Raw genomic sequence first — 24,595 nt, forward strand, 5'->3', positions numbered from 1 at the left:
TAGTCCAATGCCCTTATTTCATAGATGAGGAAACAGAACCAGCAACACTGAGCATAGGACCAAGAGAGTAAATGGAAGAGCTAAGCCTCCAATGCACACCCCTGGCGGAGGCCCTCCTGATCTCACACCTGAACACAACGCAGGTTCAACAAAAACTGAACATACTCCTTTTTACTCAGAGCATGTTCCTTTAAACCCCTCCTCCAACGGAAAACTTCCCCTGAGGTTCATGGATTGTTCCCCAGCCTGGTTTTGGTTCTCTCCACTTCTTCCTGCCCCCACCTCTGGTGACCCTGCTCAGCTCCATAGCCTCTCTAGCTTGGCTATCTCCTCCTAGAGGATTATGGATGACTGAAGAGATCTGAACTTGCGGCTCCAGGCAGTCTGGGTGTTGCTAAGAGTGTTCCACCACTTAGCATCCATTCAGGCAGTGTCAGACAGTCTCCCCTCTGCCTTTATGAACAAATGTTTCAGATTGCACAACACTCAGCAGTGAATGCCATCTCAGCAGTCCTGCCCCCAGTGTGGGCCTCTGGGCAGTGACACCTGGGGCCTGACTGTTTTTAGAACACTGATAACCCCAAACAGGGTTGGTAGGACAGGAGGATGGAGAAGGAAAGAGAAGCCAGAAGAGGTGAGAGCTGCACCTATCTATATAGGGATACTTAGTGATGGACTGGAAAAAAGTGTCCTGACCAGATCCTCTCACTGTAGATGCCCCAATGGGACCAGCTTATCTCTTCCTAAGTAAAAAAAAATGGGAGACTGGATGAATGGTCACCCATTCAAGGAGCCCCAGTCCAAAGAGGGGTGTCACATCCCTCCACAATCAACAGTTTGCCCTGTACTTATCCTGGTAGCCTCTTTTCCCCTTGGAATTCTCATTAAAGTTAGTCATCAACCCTTTCTTCATCCAAGCAAAAGAGCCACATAAGGAACCTATCAATGGCATCTCATAAATGACACTGAAGAAATGATTCAAATCCCTTCCACTCTCGGGTTCCAATTTCCCCTTCTATAAAATAAAGGAGTTGAACCAGAAGGTCTCTGCAGTCCCTTGTAGCTCTAACAGTATAATTTTATGACTCCCCAAACTAGCCTAAAACCCCAATTGCCTTTCATGCAGCTCCTTTGAAAAGTAGCATAACGTATTGAAAAGAGTTCTGGAATTAGACTCAGAGTGCATAGAGTCCCAAACCATTAATTCCTCAAGCTAGGCACTGCGCTAAATAAACCCAAGAGATGCAAAGATAAAAGTGAAACTTCAAGGACCTTACATTCTATTGGGGAAAATTACAGGTCAACATATAAGTAAACAAAAAATATTACAATATGAACACAAAGTACTTTCCAGAGAGGAAGGGCACTAGCAACTGTGATAATCACGATAGACCTTGAATAGAAGAGGGCACTTGGGGGCCAAGACCTGAATAAAGCTAAGGATTCAAATCAGATGGAGTTGGCTAGAGAAAGCATTCTGGGCATGGAAGACAGCCCACTGAAAGGTCTTGGGGAACAGAAAGAAGGCCCGTTTGGCTGAACTTTTCAGGGGCATAAAGGGAGTAATATGCAATATGCAATGAGTCTGGCAAGGTAGGCTGAAGGGCATTTGCCAAACAAAAGAATGGGGATTTCATTCTATGGGCAATTAGAAGCCTCTGAAGCTTCTTGGGGCAGGAGGTTGGTGACATGGTCAGACTGTCTCTGCCATTTACTAACTCTGTTACCTTGGGTAAGACGTTCAACTTCTCTAGACCTCAGTTTCATCATTCGTAAAATGAGAGGGTTGGACCACGTGATTTTCATGCTGTATGTTTCAGCTCTAATCCTACAATCCTATTAATTTGCACCCTCAGCGGACCTCATGACATCGAAGTAAGTAAGATTCCCCAAAGATGTGGGAATTTGACATGCAAGCAAATTCTCCAAAGATGATCCTAACCAGAGAAAATGGTGAGGGCAAAAAAAAAAGTCTAGTCTTTAATAGCCCAGACCTTAATTCCACCTCTGATGCTGAATTATATGGGGAAGCCACCCACTCATGCCCATACCATGGGTCCTCTTCTGACAAGGGACGGGCAGAAAGAGGAAAACAGAAACCAACCTCCTCAAGACTCTCAGCATCAGTCAGGCTCCCTTTCCTCCAGGGATTACTCCCTTGCAGAATGAAATCCACCACTTTAGAATTCTGGAAGACCACTCCAATCAAGGCCATGGCTTTGTCCACCGCAGTGACCATCCTGAGCAGCCCTCAAGCATTGTGCTATGTCGAGAGGTGTCCTGCTGCACAGCCCTCACCAGCTCCAGCATCTCGGGGCATCCCGTCTGAACACAGGCTTGAGTCAGTCCTTCCCCTAGGAGATCTGCCTTCGAAGCAGCTGCCATCTTGCTGATGCCCCGTTCTAGGTCGCCGATGCCTCGATACACACTCTCTAGTTTTCCTGCCACATCCTCTTGGAAATTCAAGAGTTTATCTACCTTTTCATTCAGCAAGTTCAACTTCTTGTCCATGGTGTTTAGGCAGCTCCTGCCAGTCACGGCAGCCTCGGTTTCCCAGAGTCCTCACAAGTCCCTGAGCTCTCCTTGGAAGATTTGGACATTTTGAACAGGCGAGAAACAACCACCAGGAAGTCTAGTGAAACTTGGTATTTGCAGACTAAACTGTGGGTCCCTGGAAGTTCATTATTCTTTGTGTCTAGTTCCCTCTCCTTTAGAATTCAGCTCAGATTGCTTCAAAGGGCTTAGACTGTCTTCTTTAGCCCCCTGGACATTGCTGTTACTGGGAGAAGGGGACTGTGTTTTTCTGTTATCTCCTCCCTGTAGGGCCTGCCCATGAGTGACAGGCCATACTTGGCATGGGTCTCTCTTGAGCCACTTTGACGTCACAGCGACATTTAAAATTCCTCTTGAGAGGCTGCTGATGGGCAAATATCTACAGAATTGACATCACTTGGTTTGGGGAACCAACACAAACTTCCAGAAAAAGAAAAACCCTTTAGGGCAACTTCACTCTCTTCAGGCAAAGAGGGCCCAAGGAGGCTGGATTCACCCCCCTGAATACTATTGGGATGGAAGAAATGGTGATGCAGGCCCTGAATGCTGGAGCTACATTCCAGCCACCTATCACTTGATTTTAAAAATAGAACCCAACGACAATAGCCTCCAATCTTTTCTTGGCACCAAGATACACTTGACAACCTGGAGCTACATTCCTTGTAGGGGTCCCTCCTCAACCCCAATTGAGAGTAACTCTGCCAGTTGATGACCACGCAGTTACTCAGCACCCACTTCCCCACAGAATTAGAGACTTTTGGAGCCTAGAATTGAGGCCCAGAGGAGAAAGTGATTTGCCCAAGGAAGCACAGTGGAGTGACAAACCCAGGACTGAAGATCAGTTACTGCAAACGAAGGAAAAGCTTTTTATTTTATTGTTGATGAGAATAAGGACCCAGAAGAAAGCATCTTAAATTGCATTAGATTTTGTCTTTTAAAATCCTTTGAATCTGTATACATATCAGTTTCCTGAGGCCCGGGTTAGTGTTTCTAGACACGTCAATACATGAAATACATGCATATATTAGTTCCTGTGTATATGCATGTGTTCATATACATAAAACTGTATGTGTATGTATGTAGTTATATACATAATGGACTTATACTATAGGCATGCCTCACTTTAAGTCAGTTCAACCAAATTCAAAATTTAGTATTTGTTAAGTGACAATGTGCCAGGCACTGTGCTAGACAGTGAAGATCCACAGACAAAATGAGACAATCTTTGCCCTCAAGGAACTTACATTATACTAGGTGGGAAATAACACATATTCAGATAAGTAAAGATGGTGAATAGAGCACCAGCCCTGGAGTCAGGAGGACCTGAGTTCAAATCCAGCCTCAGATACTTGACACACACTAGCTGTGTGACCTTGGGCAAGTCACTTAACCCTAGCTGCCTTACAACCCCCCCCAAAAGATAAGTAAATACAAAATAAAGATAGGGTCATTTCAGGGGTAGGGGAGAGGCTGGTGTGCTACCAGGAGTGGAATCGGGAAAGGCCTTTGAGCTGAACTTTAACAGAAGCTTAGGATTCGAAAAAGCAGAGACGAGGAGGGAGAACCCCCTAGGGATGGGGGGCGGACAGTGCAAAGATACGAACAGAGAAGATCAAATACTGAATTCAAGCAAGTATCAAGAAAACCATCTTGGCTACAAAGGGAAGAAGGAAGGAAGGCAGGAAGGAAGGAAGGAAGAAGGAAGGAAAGAAGGAGGGAAGGAAGGAAGGAAGGAAGGAAGGAAGGAAGGAAGGAAGGAAGGAAGGAGGAAGGAAGGAAGGAAGGAAAGGAAGGAAAGGAAGGAAGGAAAGGAGACAGAAGGAAGGTAGGAAAGAAGGAAGGCAGGAAGGAAGGAAAGAAGGAAGGTAGGAAGGAAGAAAGAAAAGAAGGAAGGAAAGGAAAAAAGAAGGAAGGAAGGAAGAAAGAAGGAAGGTAGGAAAGAGGGAAGGTAGGAAGGAAAAGAGGAAGGAAGGAAGGAAAGAAGGAAGGAAGGAAAGGAGGGAAAGAAGAAAGAAAGGAAGGATGGAAGGCATCATCTAAATAAGAATATTATTTTTAAAAAAGAAGAAACTAATCAAACCAGGGTATTATTTTTTTAATGTGGTACAAAGAAATGAGCGTTGGACTAGGCATTAAGAGACCTATGTTGTAGCTCTGGCTCTGCCTCCAACTCACTATATGCCTCTAAGCAAGTCATTCCCCTTCTCTGGGACTCAGTTTTCCCATTTATTAAATTTAAGGATTCAGTGGCTCATTTTCTTCTCTAAAATTCTATGATTCTTTGCTATTTGTGATGTTCTCAGTAGTCTTCCACTCTGAATCAACCAGAAGGGATCTAGGTCTTCTAGAAAGTGAACTAAATAATACAACATGGAGACAAGATGGTATATAGCATATGAGACTATACCCTTCCAAATCATCATCATCATTGTGTCATATATCACAGTAACTATGTCACTCCTCTGCTCAAAAAACTTCAATGGCTCCCTATTGTTTCTAAGATCAAAAACAAACAATTCATCCTGTTTTTTTAAGGCCTACCACAATCTGGCTCCACCCACCTTTCCAGATTTATTTCACATTACTCTCATTTATGAATTCTACATTCCAGCTAAACTGAACTAGCTTTTTTCCCTCCTGAGCTTGAAATTTCATCTTTGACTACATGTATTTGGACATACTGTTACCCAGTCCTAGAATGAGCTTCCTCTGTCCTGCTTTTCAGAAGCCTCATCTTCCTTCCTAGATCTGTGAAGCCTTCCCTAGTCCCTGAGTTGTCAGTGCTGTATCTTCCCAATTGAACTCATATTTACTTATCTACACACTTAGCACAGTGCCTGGCACACAGTAGTGCTGAATAAATGTTTAATGAATGAATACATGTAACCTTTCAGTCTAATGTGAGCTCCTGGGGGGCAAGGTCTTTTCTGTCCTAAACAATATGTACTTAGCACAGTGCCTGGCACATAGTAGGTTTTTGATAAGTGTTTGTTGAATTGAATTATATACAACAAATTCAATTGTCACCATGGAATAAGTGTGGCTGAGATAACTTGTAGTATTCCTCCTCTAACACTCTGTGACTCCAAATATCTTATTATGTATCATATGCAACATTGTACAAAATGCAAGAGAAGCTTCAGGTGCAGTCTCTACCTTCAAAGAGATCATAGTCCTGTTGGGGAGATTGGTAACTAGGTTCACGTAGTTAGAGAATAGCATCAGTTTATCATCACATGCTAAAATTACGTGGTGTGGCCTCCCTTCTTTGCAGAGGTAGGGACTGGGGTATTACATCTACTGTTAGGTACTACTGATGTGTTGGTTGGTTTTGCTTTATTTTTTAAATAATTGTGACAAGGTGATAGCTCTCTGTGGAGGGGATGTGGGAGGGATATGTTTGGATATAAAGGTAACATAAAGATAAAAGACATCATTTTTTAAAGAAAGCATATAGTAGAGACTCTAAGTGCTAAAGGAGACAAGAGGGATCAATGTGGGCTGGAATGATCAAGGGAGGCTTCCTAGAAGAAACAGTCAGCTCTTACCCTTGATGACTGGCGAGGATTTGAATAGGTGAAAAGGAGAAAAGAAGGCATTCTAGGCTGAAGGAGCAACATATAAAGAGATGAGGAGGTGAAACTAGGGATGGGAGGTGTAGAAGAGAATGATGTGGACATTTCTGCCTGAAACAGAGGATGTATATCAGGGAATCCAGTTGCTATCCAGTTTTTACAATAATTGGATAGATTATGAAAGACCTTGAATTTATTCATTCATGATCCATTCAATGAACATTGAGCTAAGCCATAACTAGCTATTCTGGCACCTGGGGCAAGTAGCAGCACGAAGCATACCCTCGAACCAGCTTTGTAATTCATGATGTGGAAATAATATAAGAAGTAATTAAGACAAATTCAGTTGATAGGGAAGGGAAATTAGTTACTATAATAGCTCACAGATGGATGTTATTAACTGATCTAAAACAGGCACATTAATGCACAGTTATTAGTGGATTTGTGAATTGGTCTAGCTATTCTGGAAAGCAGTTTGGAATTGTGCTCAAAAAGTTACTAAAAATGTGCATACCCTTTGACCCGGACACACCACTATTAGCTCCATACCCCAAGAAGATCAAAGAAAGGGAGAAAGGACCCATATGCACAAAATACTTACAGCAGCTCTCATTATGTTGGCAAAGAAGTACAAACTTAGGAGGTACACATCCATTAGGAAATGGCTAAATGAATTACGTTACACGAATGCAAAGAATACTATTGTGCTATAGGGAATGATGAAGGGGGAGTTCTGGAGAATTTGAACACTCATATGAAGTGATGTAAAGCGAATAGAGAACAGTTTATTAATAGCAACAATATTGTAAAGACAAAACTTTGAAGGACATAAGAACTCTAGTCAACACAGTGACCTACCACAATTCCAGAGGATCCATGATGAAACATGCTACCCCGAGAAAGCTGTGATGGACTAAAGGTGCAAATTGAGACACATATATTTTTAGACATGGATAATGTGAGAATCTGTTTGCTTGACTATAAATACTTGTTATTAGGGTTTTCTTTTTCTTTTCCCAATAAGGGGAGGTGGGAAAGAAGAAAATAGATTTTGCTCATTGAAAAAAAAAGTTAAATTTAAAATTATCTGGTAGCTTCCTATTTTGACTAATTATTATTGCTAACCAGATTTTCACACTCCAATACCACTTCCTCTAAAAAATTTGTTGAAGTAGGGCATGCATTAAGTTTTTGTACTCCCTAAATTCAGTGCCCAAGTTCAAAGTTCTGTTTGCCTAGACCTAGTTACAGCTCTGAAGGTAAGCATCTATTGTGTGTCACACGATGGAGTCTCCAAGACACAACGCTCAGCTTACCTGCCTAGAGCTCAGGATCATAGAATTTAAACCTGAAAGAATGTTAGAGGTCACCTGTCATTTCACAGATGAGGAAACTGAGACTCAGGTGACTTACCCAGTGTCATACAGGCAACAAGTGACAGAGCCAGGAACTGAAACCTGGTGTTCTGATTCCCCATTTTTTTAGCACTCTTTATGCTGTGCCACAAAGTCTAGCTGAACTATACCAGGCTGAGTTTGGATTTGATCTAATAATTAATGAAGTCAGAGGGCCTGTGTTCAAATCGTGACTCTACTAACTTCCTTGTGCAGCCTTGGTCAAGTCACTTGACCCCTAAGCTTCAGTTTCTTCATCCCTCCACTATTTGCCAAGGATATCCCTTGAACAGGTAGCACACCACTGAGTCACTTAAAGTCTCTATCACAGCTCTTTCAAGGCAGTGAAGTGATCCTCATTTTCCCCTTTAGAGTCTCAGATACCCAACCTGAATTCCAGCCAAACTACTTCTTGCCATCCCACACTTTCTTTCTCTGTGTCTTTTCTCGTATCATCCTCCTAAATGTGAAGCATCCTCCGCACACATCTATACCTGTCGCAAACCCGCCCATACCTCCTCCATGAAGTGTTCCCTGGCCCCTAAGTGAGTGTTCTCTTCGCCTCCGACTCTCGAGCATAGAGCATGTTGTGCCTTCTGTTGTAGTTATCTCTACTCTGCTTATCTCCCCCACTAGAATGAAGGTTCTCCCAGGTCAGCACATGTGTCTCACTCATCTTTGTCTTCCCCTCAGTGCCAGCCCAGAATCCTGCATTCGACGGGCACTCAATAAGTGTTTGGAGAATTAACCCAACCTTGGAGACCAGTTCTGATCTGTTCCCTCAGTCACTGTCTCCACTGAGACTGCTCTGAGTAAATGCTGCCCCACCAGGAATTTTTCTAAAAACAAAAAACCAATATTCTCTCTTTAAGAAGCCTGAGGACTGCTCAAGAAAGATGAAAAAAAATCAAATCTTAGAAAATGCTTTGTAAGCGGCTACATAAATGTGTTGTTGCTGTTCAGTGGTTCATTGTGTCTGACTCTTAGTGACCCCATGGTTATTTGGGGTTTCTTGGCAAGATATTGGAGTAGTCTGCTACCTCCTTCTCCAACTCATTTTACAGATGAGGAAACGGAGAGAATGGGTTAAGTGACTTGCCCAGGGTCACACAGATAGTAAGTGGCTGAGACAGACAAATTTGAACTCAGATCTCCTGACTCCAGGCCTGTACTCTATCACCTAGCTGCCCTATCTTTATAAATACAAGGATTAACTCAATTCAAATCAACAAGTATTTAAGTTCCTACTATGAACTGGGGACAGCTAGGGTACACTGGATAGAGCACCAGCCCTGGAGTCAGGAAGACTCATCTTCCAGAGTTAAAATCTGGACTCAGAGAATTACTAGCTCTGTGACCCTGGGCAAGTCACTTACCCCTGTTTGCCTCAGTTTACTCATCTGTAAAATGGGCTGGAGAAGGAAATGGCAAACCTCTTCAGTATCCTTGCCAAGAAAACCCCAAATGGGGTCATGAAGAGTGGGACCTAACTAAACAACCATATGCCTAGGCACTATATGAAGCCCTGGGGTTACAAAAACAAACAAGCAAAAAGGAAGCAGTTCACGCCCTCAAGACAGCTAGGTGGTGTAATGGACAGAGCCTGGAAGACCTGAGTTCAAATGCTGCTTCAGTAGTTAGTTCTATGAACCTCACCCCCCCCAACCTCTAGTCTCTTAATTTCTTTCATTCTCATTTTTCTTGGTGAAATAGATTTAAAAACCTGTCATAGGTTTGTTATGAGGCTCCAATGGGTTAATGTTAAGTGCTTGCAAACCTGAAAGCTCTAATAAATTTAGCTATCATTATTATCATCACATTTTACTGGGGTGAGTGACACAGCAGGTACACAGATAGTAAAATACAAAACAAATAGGTTATTCCTGAGGGAGGTATAAAGAACGATAAAGGGGAGAGATCACTCCCTGGGGTTACGGAGAACACTTCATGGAGGAGGTGGTATTGGAAGCTGGAGCAGGTTTACAGCAGGTGTAGCTGTTTTGGGGGGGGGGGGAAGGGGAAAGGCGAGGAAGGGGATGCTTCCTGTGTTACAAGGATGTGGCACCTGAGCTGAGTCCTGAAGGAAGCTTGAGATACTAAGACCAAGGAGTGAGGATGAAATGCATGGTCACAGTCCGTGCAAAGGTACATAATGAGAAGTGCGATGTTATTCAGGGGAACAACAGTGGGCAGATTGGCTTTAATAATAACAAGCATTTATATAGCACTTTCAGCTTGCAAAGCATGTTACAATAAATATTATCTTATTTCATCTTCACAACAACCCTGGGAGGTGGACACTATTATCACCCCCATTTTACAAATGAAGAAGGGAAGCAGACAAGTGACTTGCCTAGGTCATGCAGCTAATAAGTATCTGAGGCCACATCTGAATTCAGTTCCTCCTGCCTCTAGGCCAAACCCTTTATCCACTGATCCACTCATTACTAAAAGCCTTTCAGGACAGAATAATAAAAAAAATATATTTCAAGCCAAACCGAATTTTTAGCTTTATTATTATTTATTCTATTAGGAAAATACTCATAATTATTATTCAGGGTTGGACTAAATGACCTCAAAGGTCACTTCTAACTCTGATTCTAGAATTCTATGGTTCATTGAAAAATGGTCACCAGAGCCCCCAAGCTCTTCTTCTTCTTCCCTAGGAAGGGCCATTTTTATTTTTTAATAAAGAGTGCTTACCGTGCTGATCTTTCATCCTGATTTTGCTTAACTATGTCCATGCCATGTCCCCACATAGATAGATGCCTGGAAACTTGGGGCAGAGAGGTCAGCTCTCTACATTCTTCACTGACTTCTCTATGGTTTCTGTACTCCATGGACTCTCCCCAGTAACAATGCATTCATTTAACCATTTATTAATTAACAAGCATTTATTTAGTGCCTACTGCCTAGTGGAATGCTAACCTATATAAAGCTTAGTAAGAAGCAATCTTTGCCATCACAGAGTTTGCAATCTAATAGGCAATGCCAGACAAATAGAGATAATTGCGCACTAGTTAGAGCACTGGGCCTGGAGTCAGAGGAACCTGAGTTCAAATCCAGCCTCAGACACTTACTAATATGCGACCCTGGGCAAGTTACTTAACCCTGTTTGCCTCAGTTTCCTCATCTGTAAAATGAGATGGAGAAGGAAATGGCAAACCACTCCAGTATCCTTGCCAAGAAATCCCAAATGGGGTTATGAAGAGTGAGATATAACTAAATCAACTAAACAAAAAGCTCAGGGCTCCTGGCCCCTCCCAGCATTTTCCTCCCACCTCACTGACCCCACCCCTTCTGCAGATACTTGCCTGTATTAGGAATGTACACATTTAGCATTAGGGAATGTCATAGAAGAGGAATAACATGAAGGCCCTTGAAACACAACTTCAGGGTTATCCACTATCCAACCACCCCTTTCCTTAGTATGAAGCCAATTGATTGTCCACCATCCAACCATGGTGATCTGTTCAAAATGTACAGCAAAGTGAAATGTCTATGTGCAGTTTTCAGAAGACCTCAATGGTCTTGTTTCCAAAGCCTCTGCTTCAATCTGAACTTGGGAGAAGGGGACAGGGGGAGGAGTTGCCCTTACCGCCAACCTCTGCACATGGTCAGGCCCTTGGCGTCCTCCTGTGTCTGCGTGGTACAGCTCTGGTGTCCGGTACAAGGTCCCCATTCCAACAGCAATGCACAGGGCTTGTTTATTTTGCCCGGCTGTGGCCCCCTGTCCATCTACCCTGGAGCAGCCCTGCAAATGAGGCAGGGCTGCCAGGATGGAGCAAGCTAAAACTTAGCCCAAAGTGATAAGCCTAGAATTTCCTCTTATCTCAGACTCTACAACAGGCATCCAGAGAGTTTCACTCCCTTATCAATTGCACTGGACGTTATCAGCCTCTCTTGGGGCCTCTACTTCCTGCGCCACTTAGAGGAGTGACTGCTCATGGAAACAGGGACAGTGAAATCGCTGGAAGGCTCTGCGAGGGTCTACTGGGTATAGCTCAAACCTGTCTTTGAAGCAGAGAATCCTTAAATTAGAAGAGTCTTAAGGATCCCTTCCAGAGAGTTGTCTTCAAAATATGTGAAGGGTCTCTATTGGGTAAAAATAAAGAATTAGATTTGTTCTATTTGGGTCGAGAAGGCCAAACCAGTAGCATGAGAAGTAAGTTGTAGAGAGGCAGATTTCTCCTTCATATAAGGAAAGTTTTTCCTAACAATAATAGCTGTTCAAAGTCAGAATGATCTGATCTGGAAGGAGTGAGTTCCCCAAGACTGGAGATCTTCAAGCAGAAGATGGATGGCTATTTACTGGGGATGTATTGTTTTGTTTTGTTTTTAATTTTATTTATTTTTAAAGCAAAGTTTTTATTTTTTTTCATTTCCAATTTCTCTCCCACTGTCCCTCCCCCATCCAATGAGAAGGAAGAAAAACAAAACCTATTACAAATATGTATAGTCTATAAAACCAATTTCTGCATTAGCCATGTTCCCCTCCCCAAAACATAATTCAAGAAAAAGAGAAAAAAATATGCTTCCATCTGCCCTCCTGAATCCATCAGTTCTCTTTCTGGGGGTGAGTGGCATGTTTCATCATAAGTTTTCAGAATTGTGGTAGGTCATTGTGTTAATCAGAGTTACTAAGTTTTTCGATCATCTTTATAATATTGCTGTTACTGTGTAGATTGTTCTCCTGATTCTGCTCATTTCACTATACATCAGTTGATACAGATTTTCCTAGTTTTCTGAAACCATTGTAGGGACATATTAAAGGAGCTGTTCAGGCATGAGTTGGACTAGATGACCTCTAAGTTCTCTTGACACCTCTGAAATCTGTGATTCTGACACTGTCTTTTCTCCTGTTTTCAAGAAGCCTTCCACAACTGAAGAAAATCAAGAAAAGAACAGACCAACGGCCTTGTGCAGTTTGTATTTCAGTCCCAAGACTGTAAAGCTAATGTCCCTGGTGATGGCATCATTCACTTTAACGGGCACCAATATATCAACCCCAAGAGTTTCGGGGGAACCCTGGAACCCCTTTTCCAACATAGGAAAAGAATGACGAACAAAGCCAATAGCTGTTCAAGAGGGAAGACATCCACCACCCATAGAATTTGGAACTTTTAGAAGTGACCTAAGACCTAAAGCATCTTGGTCAATACCCAATCACATTCTGGGTGACTTGTAGTCAGAAGACCTGGGTTTGAATTTGATCTGCCACTTAAAACGTGTAATAACCTCTCTGAGTCTTCATTTCTTCAGCTACAAAATGTGAATGAATATACGCATGATGTGTGGTGGAGCAATGAATTAGTGTGACGGTGAATTAGTGTGAAAGTAATTCAGAACTATGCAAATAAAGTATAAAATGTTCATACTCTTTGACCCAGAAATGGACATATATATATAAAACATACATATATACATATATGTATATATGTGTGTATATCTCCCAGGTAGGTTATTGATAAAAACAAAGATTCCAAGAGCACCATATATATTATAGCAGTTTCTGTTGTTGCACAGAACGAAAAACAAAGTAGGTGGCCACTGACTAAGGAAAGGCTAAACAAATTGTGGATATGAATGGAATGTTATGTTACTATGCCATAAGAAACAAGAATATGATGCCCACAGAGAAGCATAGAAAGACTTACATGGACTGATGGAGTCAAGGAAATAACCCACATAATGATGATGATAATGTAAATGGAAAGAACCACCACAAAGCAATCAGAAGTGAAAATTACAAAGAATAAGCATTGACTCCAAAGAAGAAATATAAAAGGATGCCTCCCTCAACTCCTTTGCAGAGAAAGGAAGGAGCAGCACAAGTATGGAACACTGCATATTGGTAAGATTTTTTCAATGTATTGATTGGATATGCTGATTTTTTTTCTCTTCTTTTCTTTCTGTTTAAAAATAATTCTTTGTTGTATGAGATGGTTCTCAGGGAGGCAAAAGAGGGAGAGATAAGAAGGGAAATTTAGGTGATGTAAAATATATCATAAAAATGTATTTTGAAAATACATTTAACTTCATGGCCTACTTTCCCAGGGTTGTTGTGAGAAAAGTATTCTACAAACTGTAAAGTGCTAGATAACTATAACTAGTAATGAAAGGCATTAAGTACTTATTACATCTTCACACCCCTCTCTCTTTCTCTCTCTCTCTCTCTCTCTCTCTCTCTCTCTCTCTGTCTCTCTCTCTCTCCCTTTTCCCCAGCAACAGAAATCAATGCAGTCCCTCTCAATATCCTTTGTAATACTATTTACTTTATTTTATGCATTTAAAAACATTATACTGAGAAGGACTCCATGGGTTTTGGTTAGACTGCCAAAGAGGTCCATGACACATGCAAAAAGGTTAAAGACTCCAGCTTAAACAAAAAAACCTACTTTCCCTCTTCTTCCTTATTCTTCTCTTGAACATAATGGGCATTCAATAAATGTTGAATAAAATTGAATATCATTAAACTGTCATAGACAGGGGACTCCCTGGCATAAGTAGAAACAAAACTGGCTTGCCTTGAGAACAAAGCTATGCTTCTGGCCTGCCCTGAAGTCTTATGCACACCACCCACAGGGATTTCAAAAATAAATTATGGAACTTTGAGCAGACAAAAATTCTCCTCCTGTCACTTTGACTTTGACAACAGATGGCCTTCCTTGATGTGGCTGCCTGTTACCCAACAGGAGGCTGAGCTGTCTTCCCCTAGGGTACTTGGCCCTCAGCCTAGAACAAGCCCCCCTGGGCTCCACAGCCTTCTCTGAGGAGAGCTAAATACGGCCCGGGAAAGTAAAGTGATACCTTCTCCAGACAGTGTTTGGGCCCTGCACTGTCTCTGTGACTATCAGGCCTCTTGAGCAGCATCACGTAGACAATTATCACAGAATCATAGAATTTTAAAGGTTAAGGAGACAGACCCAAGAGGGCATCTGATATAGTCCAACCCACACCTGAACAAGAATCTTCTTTTTTTTTAAATTTATTTAATATATTTAGTTTTCAGCATTGATTTTCACAAGAGTTTGAATTACAAATTTTCTCCCCATTTCTACCCTCCCCCCCACTCCAAGATGGCATATATTCTGGTTGCCCTGTTCCCCAGTCAGCCCTCCCTTCTGTCACTTCACTCCCCTCCCATCCCCTTTTCCTTTCTTTTCTTGTAGGGCAAGATAAATTTCTACACCCCATTGCCTGTGTATCTTATTTTCTGCTGCATGCAAACCTTTTTTTTTTTGTTTTTGAACATCTGTTTTTAAACTTTGAGTTCCAAATTCTCTCCCCTCTTCCCTTCCCACCCACCCTCCCTAAGAAGTCAAGCAATTCAACATAGGCCACATGTGCATCATTATGTATAACCCTTCCACAATACTCATGTTATGAAAGACTAACTATATTTTGCTCCTTCCTAACCTATCCCCCTTTATTGAATTTAATCCCTTGACCCTGTCCTCTTTTGAAAGCTTTTGTTTTTGATTACCTCCACCCCATCTGCCCTCCCTTCTTTCATCCCCCCTTTTTTATCTTCTTCCTCCTTTTTTCCTGTGGGGTAAGATACCCATTGAGTATGTATGGTATTCCCTCCTCAGGTCAATCTGATGAGAGCAAGATTCACTCATTCCCCCCTCACCTGCCTTCTCTTCTCTTCCTACAGAACTGCTTTTTCTTGCCACTTTTATGTGAGATAATTTACCCTGTTCTATCTCTCCCTATCTCCCTCTCTCAATATGTTCCTCTCTCATCCCTTAATTTGATTTTATTTCTTTTAGATATCTTCCCTTCATCTTCATCTCACCCTGTGCCTGCTCTGTCTGTCTGTCTGTCTCTCTCTCTCTCTTTCTCTCTCTCTCTCTGTGTGTGTATATATATATATATATATATATATATATATATATATATATATACATATACATATACATATATACATACATACACACTCACATATACATATATACACATAAACATACATATATATATATGTATATATGCATATTCCCTTCAGCTACCCTAATACTGAGGTCTCATGAATCATACACATCATCTTTCCATGTAGCTATGTAAACAAAACAGTTCAACTTTAGTAAGTCCCTTGCAATTTCCGTTTCTTGATTACCTTTTCATGCTTCTCTTGATTCTTGTGTTTGAAAGTCAAATTTTCTATTCAGCTCTGGTCCTTTCACTGAGAAAGCTGGAAAGTCCTCTATTTTATTGAAAATTCATATTTTGCCTTGGAGCATGATACTCAGTTTTGATGGGTAGGTGATTCTTGGTTTTAATCCTAGCTCCATTGACCTCCAGAATATCATATTCCAAGCCCTTCGATCTCTTAATGTAGAAGCTGCCAGATCTTGGATTATTCTGATTATGTTTCCACAATACTCAAATTGTTTCTTTCTGGCTGCTTGTAGTATTTTCTCCTTGATCTGGGAGCTCTGGAATTTGGCGACAATATTCCTAGGAGATTTCTTTTTGGGATCTATTTGAGGAGGCGATCAATGGATTCTTTCAATTTCTATTTTGCCCTGTGGCTCTAGAATATCAGGGCAGTTCTCCTTGATAATTTCTTGAAAGATGATATCTAGGCTCTTTTTTTGATCATGGCTTTCAGGTAGTCCAATAATTTTTAAATTATCTCTCCTGGATCTATTTTCCAGGTCAGTGGTTTTTCCAATGATATATTTCACATTGTCTTCCATTTTTTCATTCCTTTGGTTCTGTTTTATAATATCTTGATTTCCCATAAAGTCACTAGCCTTCACTTGCTCCAGTCTAATTTTTAAGGTAGTATTTTCTTCAGTGGTCTTTTGGACCTCCTTTTCCATTTGGCTAATTCTGCCTTTCAAAGCATTCTTCTCCTCATTGACTTTTTGGAGCTCTTTTGCCATTTGAGTTAGTCTATTTTTTAAGGTATTGTTTTCTTCAGTATATTTTTCAGTATTTTTTGGATCTCCTTTAGCAAGTCATTGACTTGTTTTTCATGGTTTTCTCACATCCTTCTCATTTCTCTTCCCAATTTTTCCTCTACTTCTCTAACTTGCTTTTCCAAATCCTTTTTGAGCTCTTCCATGGCCTGGGACCAGTTCATGTTTTTCTTGGAGGCTTTTGGTGTAGGCTCTTTGACTTTGTTAACTTCTTCTGTCAGTATGTTTTGGTCTTCTTTGTCACCAAAGAAAGAATGCAAAGTCTGAGACTGAATCTCGGTGCATTTTTGCTGCCTGGACATATTCCCAGCCAACTTACTTGACCCTTGAGTTTTTCAGTGGGGTATGACTGCTTGTAGAGTTTAGAGTTTTATGTTCCACACTTGGGGGGAATGCGCCAGCTCTGCCACACCAGCACTCCTCCTTCCCCAAGAACCCCCAACCCGGACTGGACTTAGATCTTCAGCAGGCTCTGCATTCCTGCTCTGATCCGCCACTTAATTCCTTCCACCAGGTGGGCCTGAGGCCGGAAGCAACTGCAGCTGTACTTCTGTAGCTGCCCCACCTCTGCTGCCCCCGGGGCGGTAGCCAAACTGCAAACTCCTTCCAATCCCGCAACTTTTCCCACTAACCTTCTCTGTTGTCTTTGGTGTTTGTGGGTTGAGAAGTCTAGTAATTGCTGCAGCTCACTGATTCAGGGCGCTAGGACATGTTCCGCCCGGCTCCTGGTCTGGTTGGTCCGCCCCGCTCACGCTGGGCTCTGCTCCGCTCTGCTCTGCTCCCAGGTCCGAGTGGGATAGACCTCACCCAGAGACCATCCAGGCTGTCCTGGGCTGGAGCCCTGCTTCCCTCTGCTGTTTTGTGGGTTCTGCAGTTCTAGAAATTGGTTCAGAGCCATTTTTATAGGTTTTTGGAGAGACTCAGTGGGGGCTCATGCTAGTCCCTGCTTTCCAGCCGCCATCTTGGCTCCCTGAACAAGAATCTTCTAAAACATCTTCATCTGGTCTCCATTTGAAGGCCTCTGATGATGGGGAATTCACTGTCTCCCATAGCAGCCCATTCCTCTTTGGAACAGCTCTAATTATAAGGAAATTTTTTCTTTCTATAAGGCTCCATTTGGAAACCACCCTACCGGCACATGAGCTTGGATGCCTTAAATAGGTCAGAGCATGTCTCAATTAATCAATCAAGAATATGCCTTGAACAAACTGGCGGGGGGTGGTGGTGATGGAGGAAGGTTGCAGCTTTGATTTGCTCAAGAACTGTGTTCAGATAGGCCAGGAAATTTGGGCTGCACTCCAGGGATCATCTATTAATTATTGGTTGAACTGGAAATGGAAGGAATTCCAGAAATTTGAGTGAATGTGGAAGTCTAGCTAAACCCCCTGAGAAGGAACCATCTTTGAAGAAGGGAAGTGAGGCAGGACAGGAGAAGGAGAGACTTCAACTTTTGCCTCAGCAGGGCCAGATCTCCTTCCAGGTTTCTCCTTTCAAACTGAGGACCCATCTTCCCATCGGTATCTTAATTTTCATGCTCCCCAGTGTCTGCATCATTGGGAGCCAAGGATAGACAGCTCTTCCTAGGTTATCAGTGTCATAAAATATGATACCCAGAACTAGATGCAATCCAGATTATAAGATTTAGAGGTGGACCTTAGAGGTTGTCCTAGAAAAGTAGAAGGGAGGATGGAGATTTCTTTCTTTCTTCCCTCTTTCTTTCTCCTTAATCCACCTCCTCTTCCCTCCTCTTTCTTTCTCTCTCCACCTCTCCTCTTCCTCCCTGTTTTCTCCCTCTCCCTCCTCTCTCCACCTTTCTCTCCTCCCTTCCTCCCTTTCTCCCTTATCCCCCCTCTTTCCTTCCCCTCTCTTTTTCCTTTTCCCTTTTCCATCTCTTTCTTTCCTCTCTCTTCCAATCTGAGATCAGTGTGAATACTGCATCACAAAGAACTCTTTCCTCTTCTCCTTTCTTCCTCCCCCCTTTTTTCTTTTCCCCTTCATTCCTCTCCCTCTCACTTCTCCCCCCTCCCTCTTTCCTCTCCCCATCATCCTCTCTCCTTTACCCCTTTTCTCTTTTTCTCCCAAGTGCACATTGCCTGGCACATAATAAATGCTTGCTTCTTTCTTCCCTCCCTTCCTTCCTTTCTTTTCTTTTTCCCTCTCTTTCTCTTCTTCCCCTCCCTCTTCCTTCTTTCTTCTCCCCTTCTCCTCTCTGCTCATCCCTCCCCTCTTTCCCCATCTCTCTTTTCTTCCTCTCTCCTTTCTCCTCTTCCACTTGTATCTTCTTAACTTTCACTTTCTCCTCCTCTTTCCTTCCCCCCATTCCTCCCACTCCACTCCCTTTTCCTCTATTGCTTTCCTTTTTTCCACTGTCTCCCGTTCTTCCTCTCCTCCCCTCCATTCATTTCTCTTGCCTCTCACTCCAAATTTCTCTTTCTCCTTTTCTCTCTCCTCCTCTCCCCTTTTCCTCCCTTTCCTTTTCTGTTTCTGTTCCCCCCCCAGCCCAATCTCCTCCCTTTCCACTCCTTGTGTTATCTTAGATTGGCATGTGTTATAAAGGATTAAAGAAAGGCAAAATTTCATGATCTTAAATGCCATTCTTTAACCTCATGTAGTCAGCCTTTTCACACAGGATACTTATAAAAAATAGCAAGTAATGGGAACAAAAATAATGCAACAATAATTTTTTTTAAAACCACTATTTTTTCACGAGTTACACAGACAGAATAAGCTACAGAGAAGGTGGTAGCAGGAAGGCAAAGCTGTCCATGGCCAGTCCCACTGAAGGAGCTCGGTCACTATCTCATCATATGCCCAGTTTAGGCTCTGAGAGGGTTAATGGATTTGCCCTGATCAGGGCAGGACCAGGAAGTGTTGGAGGTGAGTTTCAATTCCAGGGCTTTCTGACCCCCAAGGCTAGGCCTCTATCGCCTGAACTTTCCAGTTATTACACACTTCCACTGATACAATTACATCAGATCTGGGCATTTAAGACCCTCCACAAGCCGATTCCAACCCATCTTTCCAGCCTTATCTCACACCATTCCCTTTTAAGTATTCTATGTTTTAGTCCAACTGGGCTTCTCTCTAATCAATTAATTAATTAATTCTCTCTGTCCCCACACCCTTCCCTTTCACACTCCATCTATTACCATGCCTTTGCTCATATAATCGTAGCTAGCACTTATACAGGCTTTACAAATATTATCACATTTGAACCTCACAGCAACCCTGGAAGATAGAAGTTATTATCATCACCATTTGCAGATAAAGAAACTGAGGCAGACAGGTTAAGTGACTAGCCCAAGGTCATACAGCTTAGTTTCTGAGGTGAAATTTAAACTTAGATTTTCCTGACTTCAGGACCAGCACTCCTTCTACTGCACCACCTCATCTCCATCTCTGGAAATCCCTTTCTTCCTTCAAGGTTTGATTTAGACAACACCTCCTCCAGGAAGACTTCCTTGAGCCCACAAGCCAGGGAGTTAACATTCCCCTCTTCAAATTAGGACAAAGAACAAACAAACTTTGCCTAAACCTTTCTTTGGCACTCCTCTCATTCTCCTCATGTACATGAATATCTGTGTCTGTATGTATGCTTCCTCTCATTTGATTTTTTAAAAAATGTCTTATTGATGCCTTTTAAAAAGTAGTACAGGCAATTCCTCCCCCACCAATACTTGCAGGGCCCATTGAGTTCCCCCTTATAACAAAGAAAAGCAACTAAGCAAAAGCTAGTCACCTTGTCTGGCTGACGTAGGTCATGCAACAATTCTACCCCCACAATTCTCCATTTTTCTACTGAAAAGAAGGAAGGTAGGTTTTATTGTCTCTCTTCTGCTCCTCACCTAAAGTCTTAATGCCCTTGAGAGCAGGAGCTGTGCCACGTCTGTCTTTGTACCCCCGCCTATACGGTGCTTTGCATACAGCAAGAGCCTAGAGAATGTTCATCGAATAATGGGTAAGTCCTTACAAGGGCCCTGGGAAGTAGCTGATACAAATACTTCCATCCTTATTTTACCCATGGAAACAGGCCAAGAGAGGGGGGAGTGACTTGCTAGTTAGGGGAAGAGCTAGGATTAGAATCCAGGTCTTCCGACCTCAAGCCCAAAGCTCCTTCTACTATATCACATCCTCCCCTGATATTGCCTGCAAAATGTTTTGCAAACAGAAAGTGCTATGCGAAATATTGTATTCTATCTTAGAGGTGCTAAAAAGGAAAGTTTCTATTTCCTTTGAATAGGCCTCTCTCTTCCGCTGCCTGAAAAATACATGAAAAATGAGATGGAATCCTCACATGATAGCTGTAAGATTCTGGCAGCCAACAATTGTCTCCTGCTCAGCTCTTCTTACACAGTCTGATTACACTTACCCTGCCATTTTCTGACTAACTCTTTGATTAGTTAGAATAACAGAGGAAAGCAGTACTTCCCCTGGGCAACTCCTTCCCTCCATCCCAATATAGCCCATTAACTTTTAGAAAAACAGAAAACCATGACAGGTACAGATTTGGTTTCTTGACCAGACTTTGTCACTTATTGCCTGTGTGACTTTGAAAAAGTCACTTTACCACCATTGGCCTCAGTTTCCTCTGTATATAAAGAGAGACAGCTAGGTGGCTTCATGGATAGAGTGTTGGGTCTGGAGTCAGGAAGACCTGAATTTAAATCTGGCTTCAGATACCTACTAGCTGTGTGACCCTGGGCAAGTCACTTAACCCTGTTTGCCTTAATCCGCTGGAGAAGAAAATGGCAAAGCACTCAAGTATCTTTGCCAAGAAAGCCTCATGGACAGTAGGGTTCACATGGTCGTGAAGAGTTGGACACAACTCAACAACAACAACACAAAAAGAGGACAGTAGACTATATCTAGGCTCAAACTCAGCTCCAGAAATTGATTACAGTCCTGTCTTAAAAACCACAATTCTCCTAGGGTAAGTGTCAACAAGCTTCGAAATGCTTCCACCAGCAGCTGAGGCAGTGCTGAGAGGCCCAATGGCTGACCAAGGGCATATAGGCAGAAGCCAAGATGAACTGGAGGGGCTGAGAGAGAAGACTAAGACAGAAAGTAGAGAGAAGGAAAAGCAAGAGAGAAAGGGGAAACCCGGGGCAAGGGAAGAGAGAGGAGGTAACAAAGGGGACAACAGGAGGGAAAGAAAAAAAATAAGGATAACTTCTACCTCATACAGTCATTGAGAGAATAAAATGAGACAATAGATGTGCAAGAATTGGTGGAGTCAATCAATCAGTTCCACTACAAGTAAGTGATAAGATGTCCCAGTAGCTAGACCAAGTGAAAACAATCAATATAAATTATAGGATGGATTTAGTTCCAATCACTCTATCAATCACAGACTTTAAGTGCAGAAAGCCCTGGAGAACTGAAGTTGCACAGAAATCTTGATCAGATGGGCTTGAGGAAACTTGGGCTATGCCCCAAGAACAATCTATAACACATCAAGCCAATTGAAAAGCAAAATTATTTCAGAAATTGGAGCAAATGCAGCATTCCAGGAAAACCTTTGAAGAGGAATCATCCGGGAGAAAAGATGAAGCTTCAGCTTCAGCCTTTGCCAAGGTCTCTTTCCTCTTCCCTCCCCCCTTTGGCCAGAGGAAGGGCTGAAAGGATCCAGAAGATTTTGGACTTCTCTTCTTCCTATAGGAAGATCACATTCCCTAGGACAACAACAGTTGGTGGGAGTGTCTCCATCAGGAACCAAGGATAGAATGGATGCCGATTTAGAACTCTACCAAGAGCCAAGAACAGAAGCTATACAACGCCTAAAGGAAACTTCTTGAGCATTCTACAAAGTGGAAGAAAAGATTTCCAGCAACCAGGAGCTGTCCCTTTGCCATAAGTTAAGCTTAAGCCCACTTTTTCCAGGAATCTGGAATGAGACTGTGTTAGACACTTTTTGAGGTTAGGAGAGGCAATTTCACCAACTCTTCTTACTGTACCACATTACTAAATTTCCCTTTCTAAAAGCTACTTAAATATGGCTAACTAAATTGATTCTCAACAATAATCATAGAGGAAGAACACCAATGGGGATTCATGAGCTATAGCACTAGAAAGACAACTTCCAACCGCTCAGGGATACAGGTAGTGTCCTGGGGGTTGTAGTAGCCACAGCTCTGAAAAAGTGAAAGTTGGGATAAGCACTTCAGATCATGCCTACATTGTGAGAACGTAGCTCCAAAGTATGTGTCACATATATAAAGAACTTTGAAAGTCTTAAAGTACTACATAAATGTGAGCTATTATTAGTATTATTATTATTATCAATTAACATCATCTCCAAGATCCTTTATACTCTAAGATTCAGTAGCAAACTTCCCATTCCAGTGCCCCAGCTTCCCCATAAATAAAACCAGAGGGTTGGACTCCATGGTGTCTACAGTTCCCTTCAGCCTGGACATTCTACAGTCCTACATCAGTTGCATCTGTACATCATGCTGAGCCTTAATATACAATCTCAGCTGTATCTACGATTAGCTTCTCAGATGAATTGACTTGCTACTTGCTGTCTCCAGGTTGGAGATGTGAGCTCTACATGTCTCTCTGTCATGGAGCTCTGTACATTGTATACTGTAGGTCCTTAATGAATGTTATTCTAATCTAAGTGAACAAATGCTTTCTGATAATGATAAGTTGAAAGAGAAAGGTACTGTGTTCATCCAGAGTCCCTGCTCCAAGGGTATAATGATTTCCCAGATCTTTTAGCACCATACTACTAAAGGGATAGGTTGAAGGGAAAAGACATGAGGAGTTACAGAAATGCATATTCACTGGTTTCAAGAACAGCTGTGAAATAAGAAGCTGTATTTGATATATCCTCTTGAATGATGTGACATCTGCCAAGGTCTCCCCACCCCCAAAGTAACAGCCTAGTTTTTTTATTTTGTTTTGTTTTCCAGAAAGGCAACAAAGCTATCCCAGGACTTGATTAGTCCAAGTGGTTAAGGCTCAAGCTATACCTCCCTTGATCAGCCTTATGGTAGACTCTGGCCATATTGATATAGCTTCCTTGTCACCAATTCACCCATGTTGAGTTGGGGCCCTTTAGATTTGAAAGATGACCAAGTGAATCGCCACACCCTGCTCTGCAGACTAGACAGTTTCCATGAGTGGGGAGGTGGACTGCATCTACCTGACCTGACTGATGAAGATCCTTGATGAAGATTCTCTCTTTACTAGAGCAAAGTAAGCCTCCTTTTTATCAACTGATGAAACGATCTCCAAGTGCTTCATTTCATTCCAACACCAAACCTAAACTACCAGGAGACTGGATCCACTGCTTAGCACAGTGCCTGGCACATAGTAAACACTTAATAAGTGGTAATTGAGTGAGTGATTGAGGCCCACCCCTAACAAATTACCATCTTCAGGGAAGGAAAAATCCATTCTCCCCACTACAGCTATGATTCTCCAAAGCTACACTCCCACCCTCATTGTTATGACAGTACCTTTTGTGAGTCTTTGGACAGTTGGTGAATCAAAGGTTGAGAGGAAAAGAATTCAACTAGATCCTGCTAGTGGTACTACAAAGCAACTCTCTCCACCTGAGGGCATCACTAGCACCGCCTTCCCCTTCCCAGAACAAGTCTACTCCTTCTTGAGGCAGCTCCATAGCTCTCTGTGATTGCTAGAGGCACATATGTGACAAAGGCCTGCAGAAGGTGAAATGCCAGGCTTACAAGTTTCTTTTTTAAAGAGCTAATTGAAAAAAAAAGAGAGAGACAATTTGGTCCCACCCAAATCTGAGCAAGAATCTTCACTATGACATGCCTGACAAGTTGGTGCGCAGCCTCTGTTTGAAGACCTTAGTGAAGGGACAATCTAGTACCACCTAAGGAAACCTATTCCACTTTTGGGTCTCTCTGTTGGTGTAACATCTTGGTATATTAATTAGTGCATTTTAAGCCTAGAGTCCATTTGCACGTGATACCCTCCTTTGGCGCTTTCATCATTGAGTTGTTTCAGTCGTGACTCACTCTTCATGACCCCATTTGGGGTTTTCTTTGAAAAGATGCTGGAGTAGTTTGACATTACCTTCTCTAATCGTTTTACAGATGGAGAAACCGAGCAGACAGGGTTAAGTGACTTGCTCAGGGTCACACAGCTAATAAGTGTCTGAGGCTGGATTTGA

General features: G+C 42.3%; 1 protein-coding gene across 1 annotated transcript in view; it reads right to left on the reverse strand.

Annotated features, from left to right (window-relative positions):
• The window catches only part of MYLK3 (myosin light chain kinase 3), a 52,454-nt gene extending 49,671 nt beyond the window's left edge, over nt 1–2,783 (reverse strand). The window contains 3 exon segments of the mRNA XM_036752751.1: nt 2,105–2,247; nt 2,250–2,537; nt 2,540–2,783. Coding sequence (XP_036608646.1) covers nt 2,105–2,247; nt 2,250–2,537; nt 2,540–2,600 — 492 coding nt within the window. The 5' untranslated portion in view covers nt 2,601–2,783.
• Nucleotides 2,784–24,595: the final 21,812 nt, after the last annotated feature.

Source organism: Trichosurus vulpecula, chromosome 3 (genome assembly GCF_011100635.1).
Source record: "Trichosurus vulpecula isolate mTriVul1 chromosome 3, mTriVul1.pri, whole genome shotgun sequence".
In the NCBI taxonomy this organism is placed as follows: domain Eukaryota; kingdom Metazoa; phylum Chordata; class Mammalia; order Diprotodontia; family Phalangeridae; genus Trichosurus; species Trichosurus vulpecula.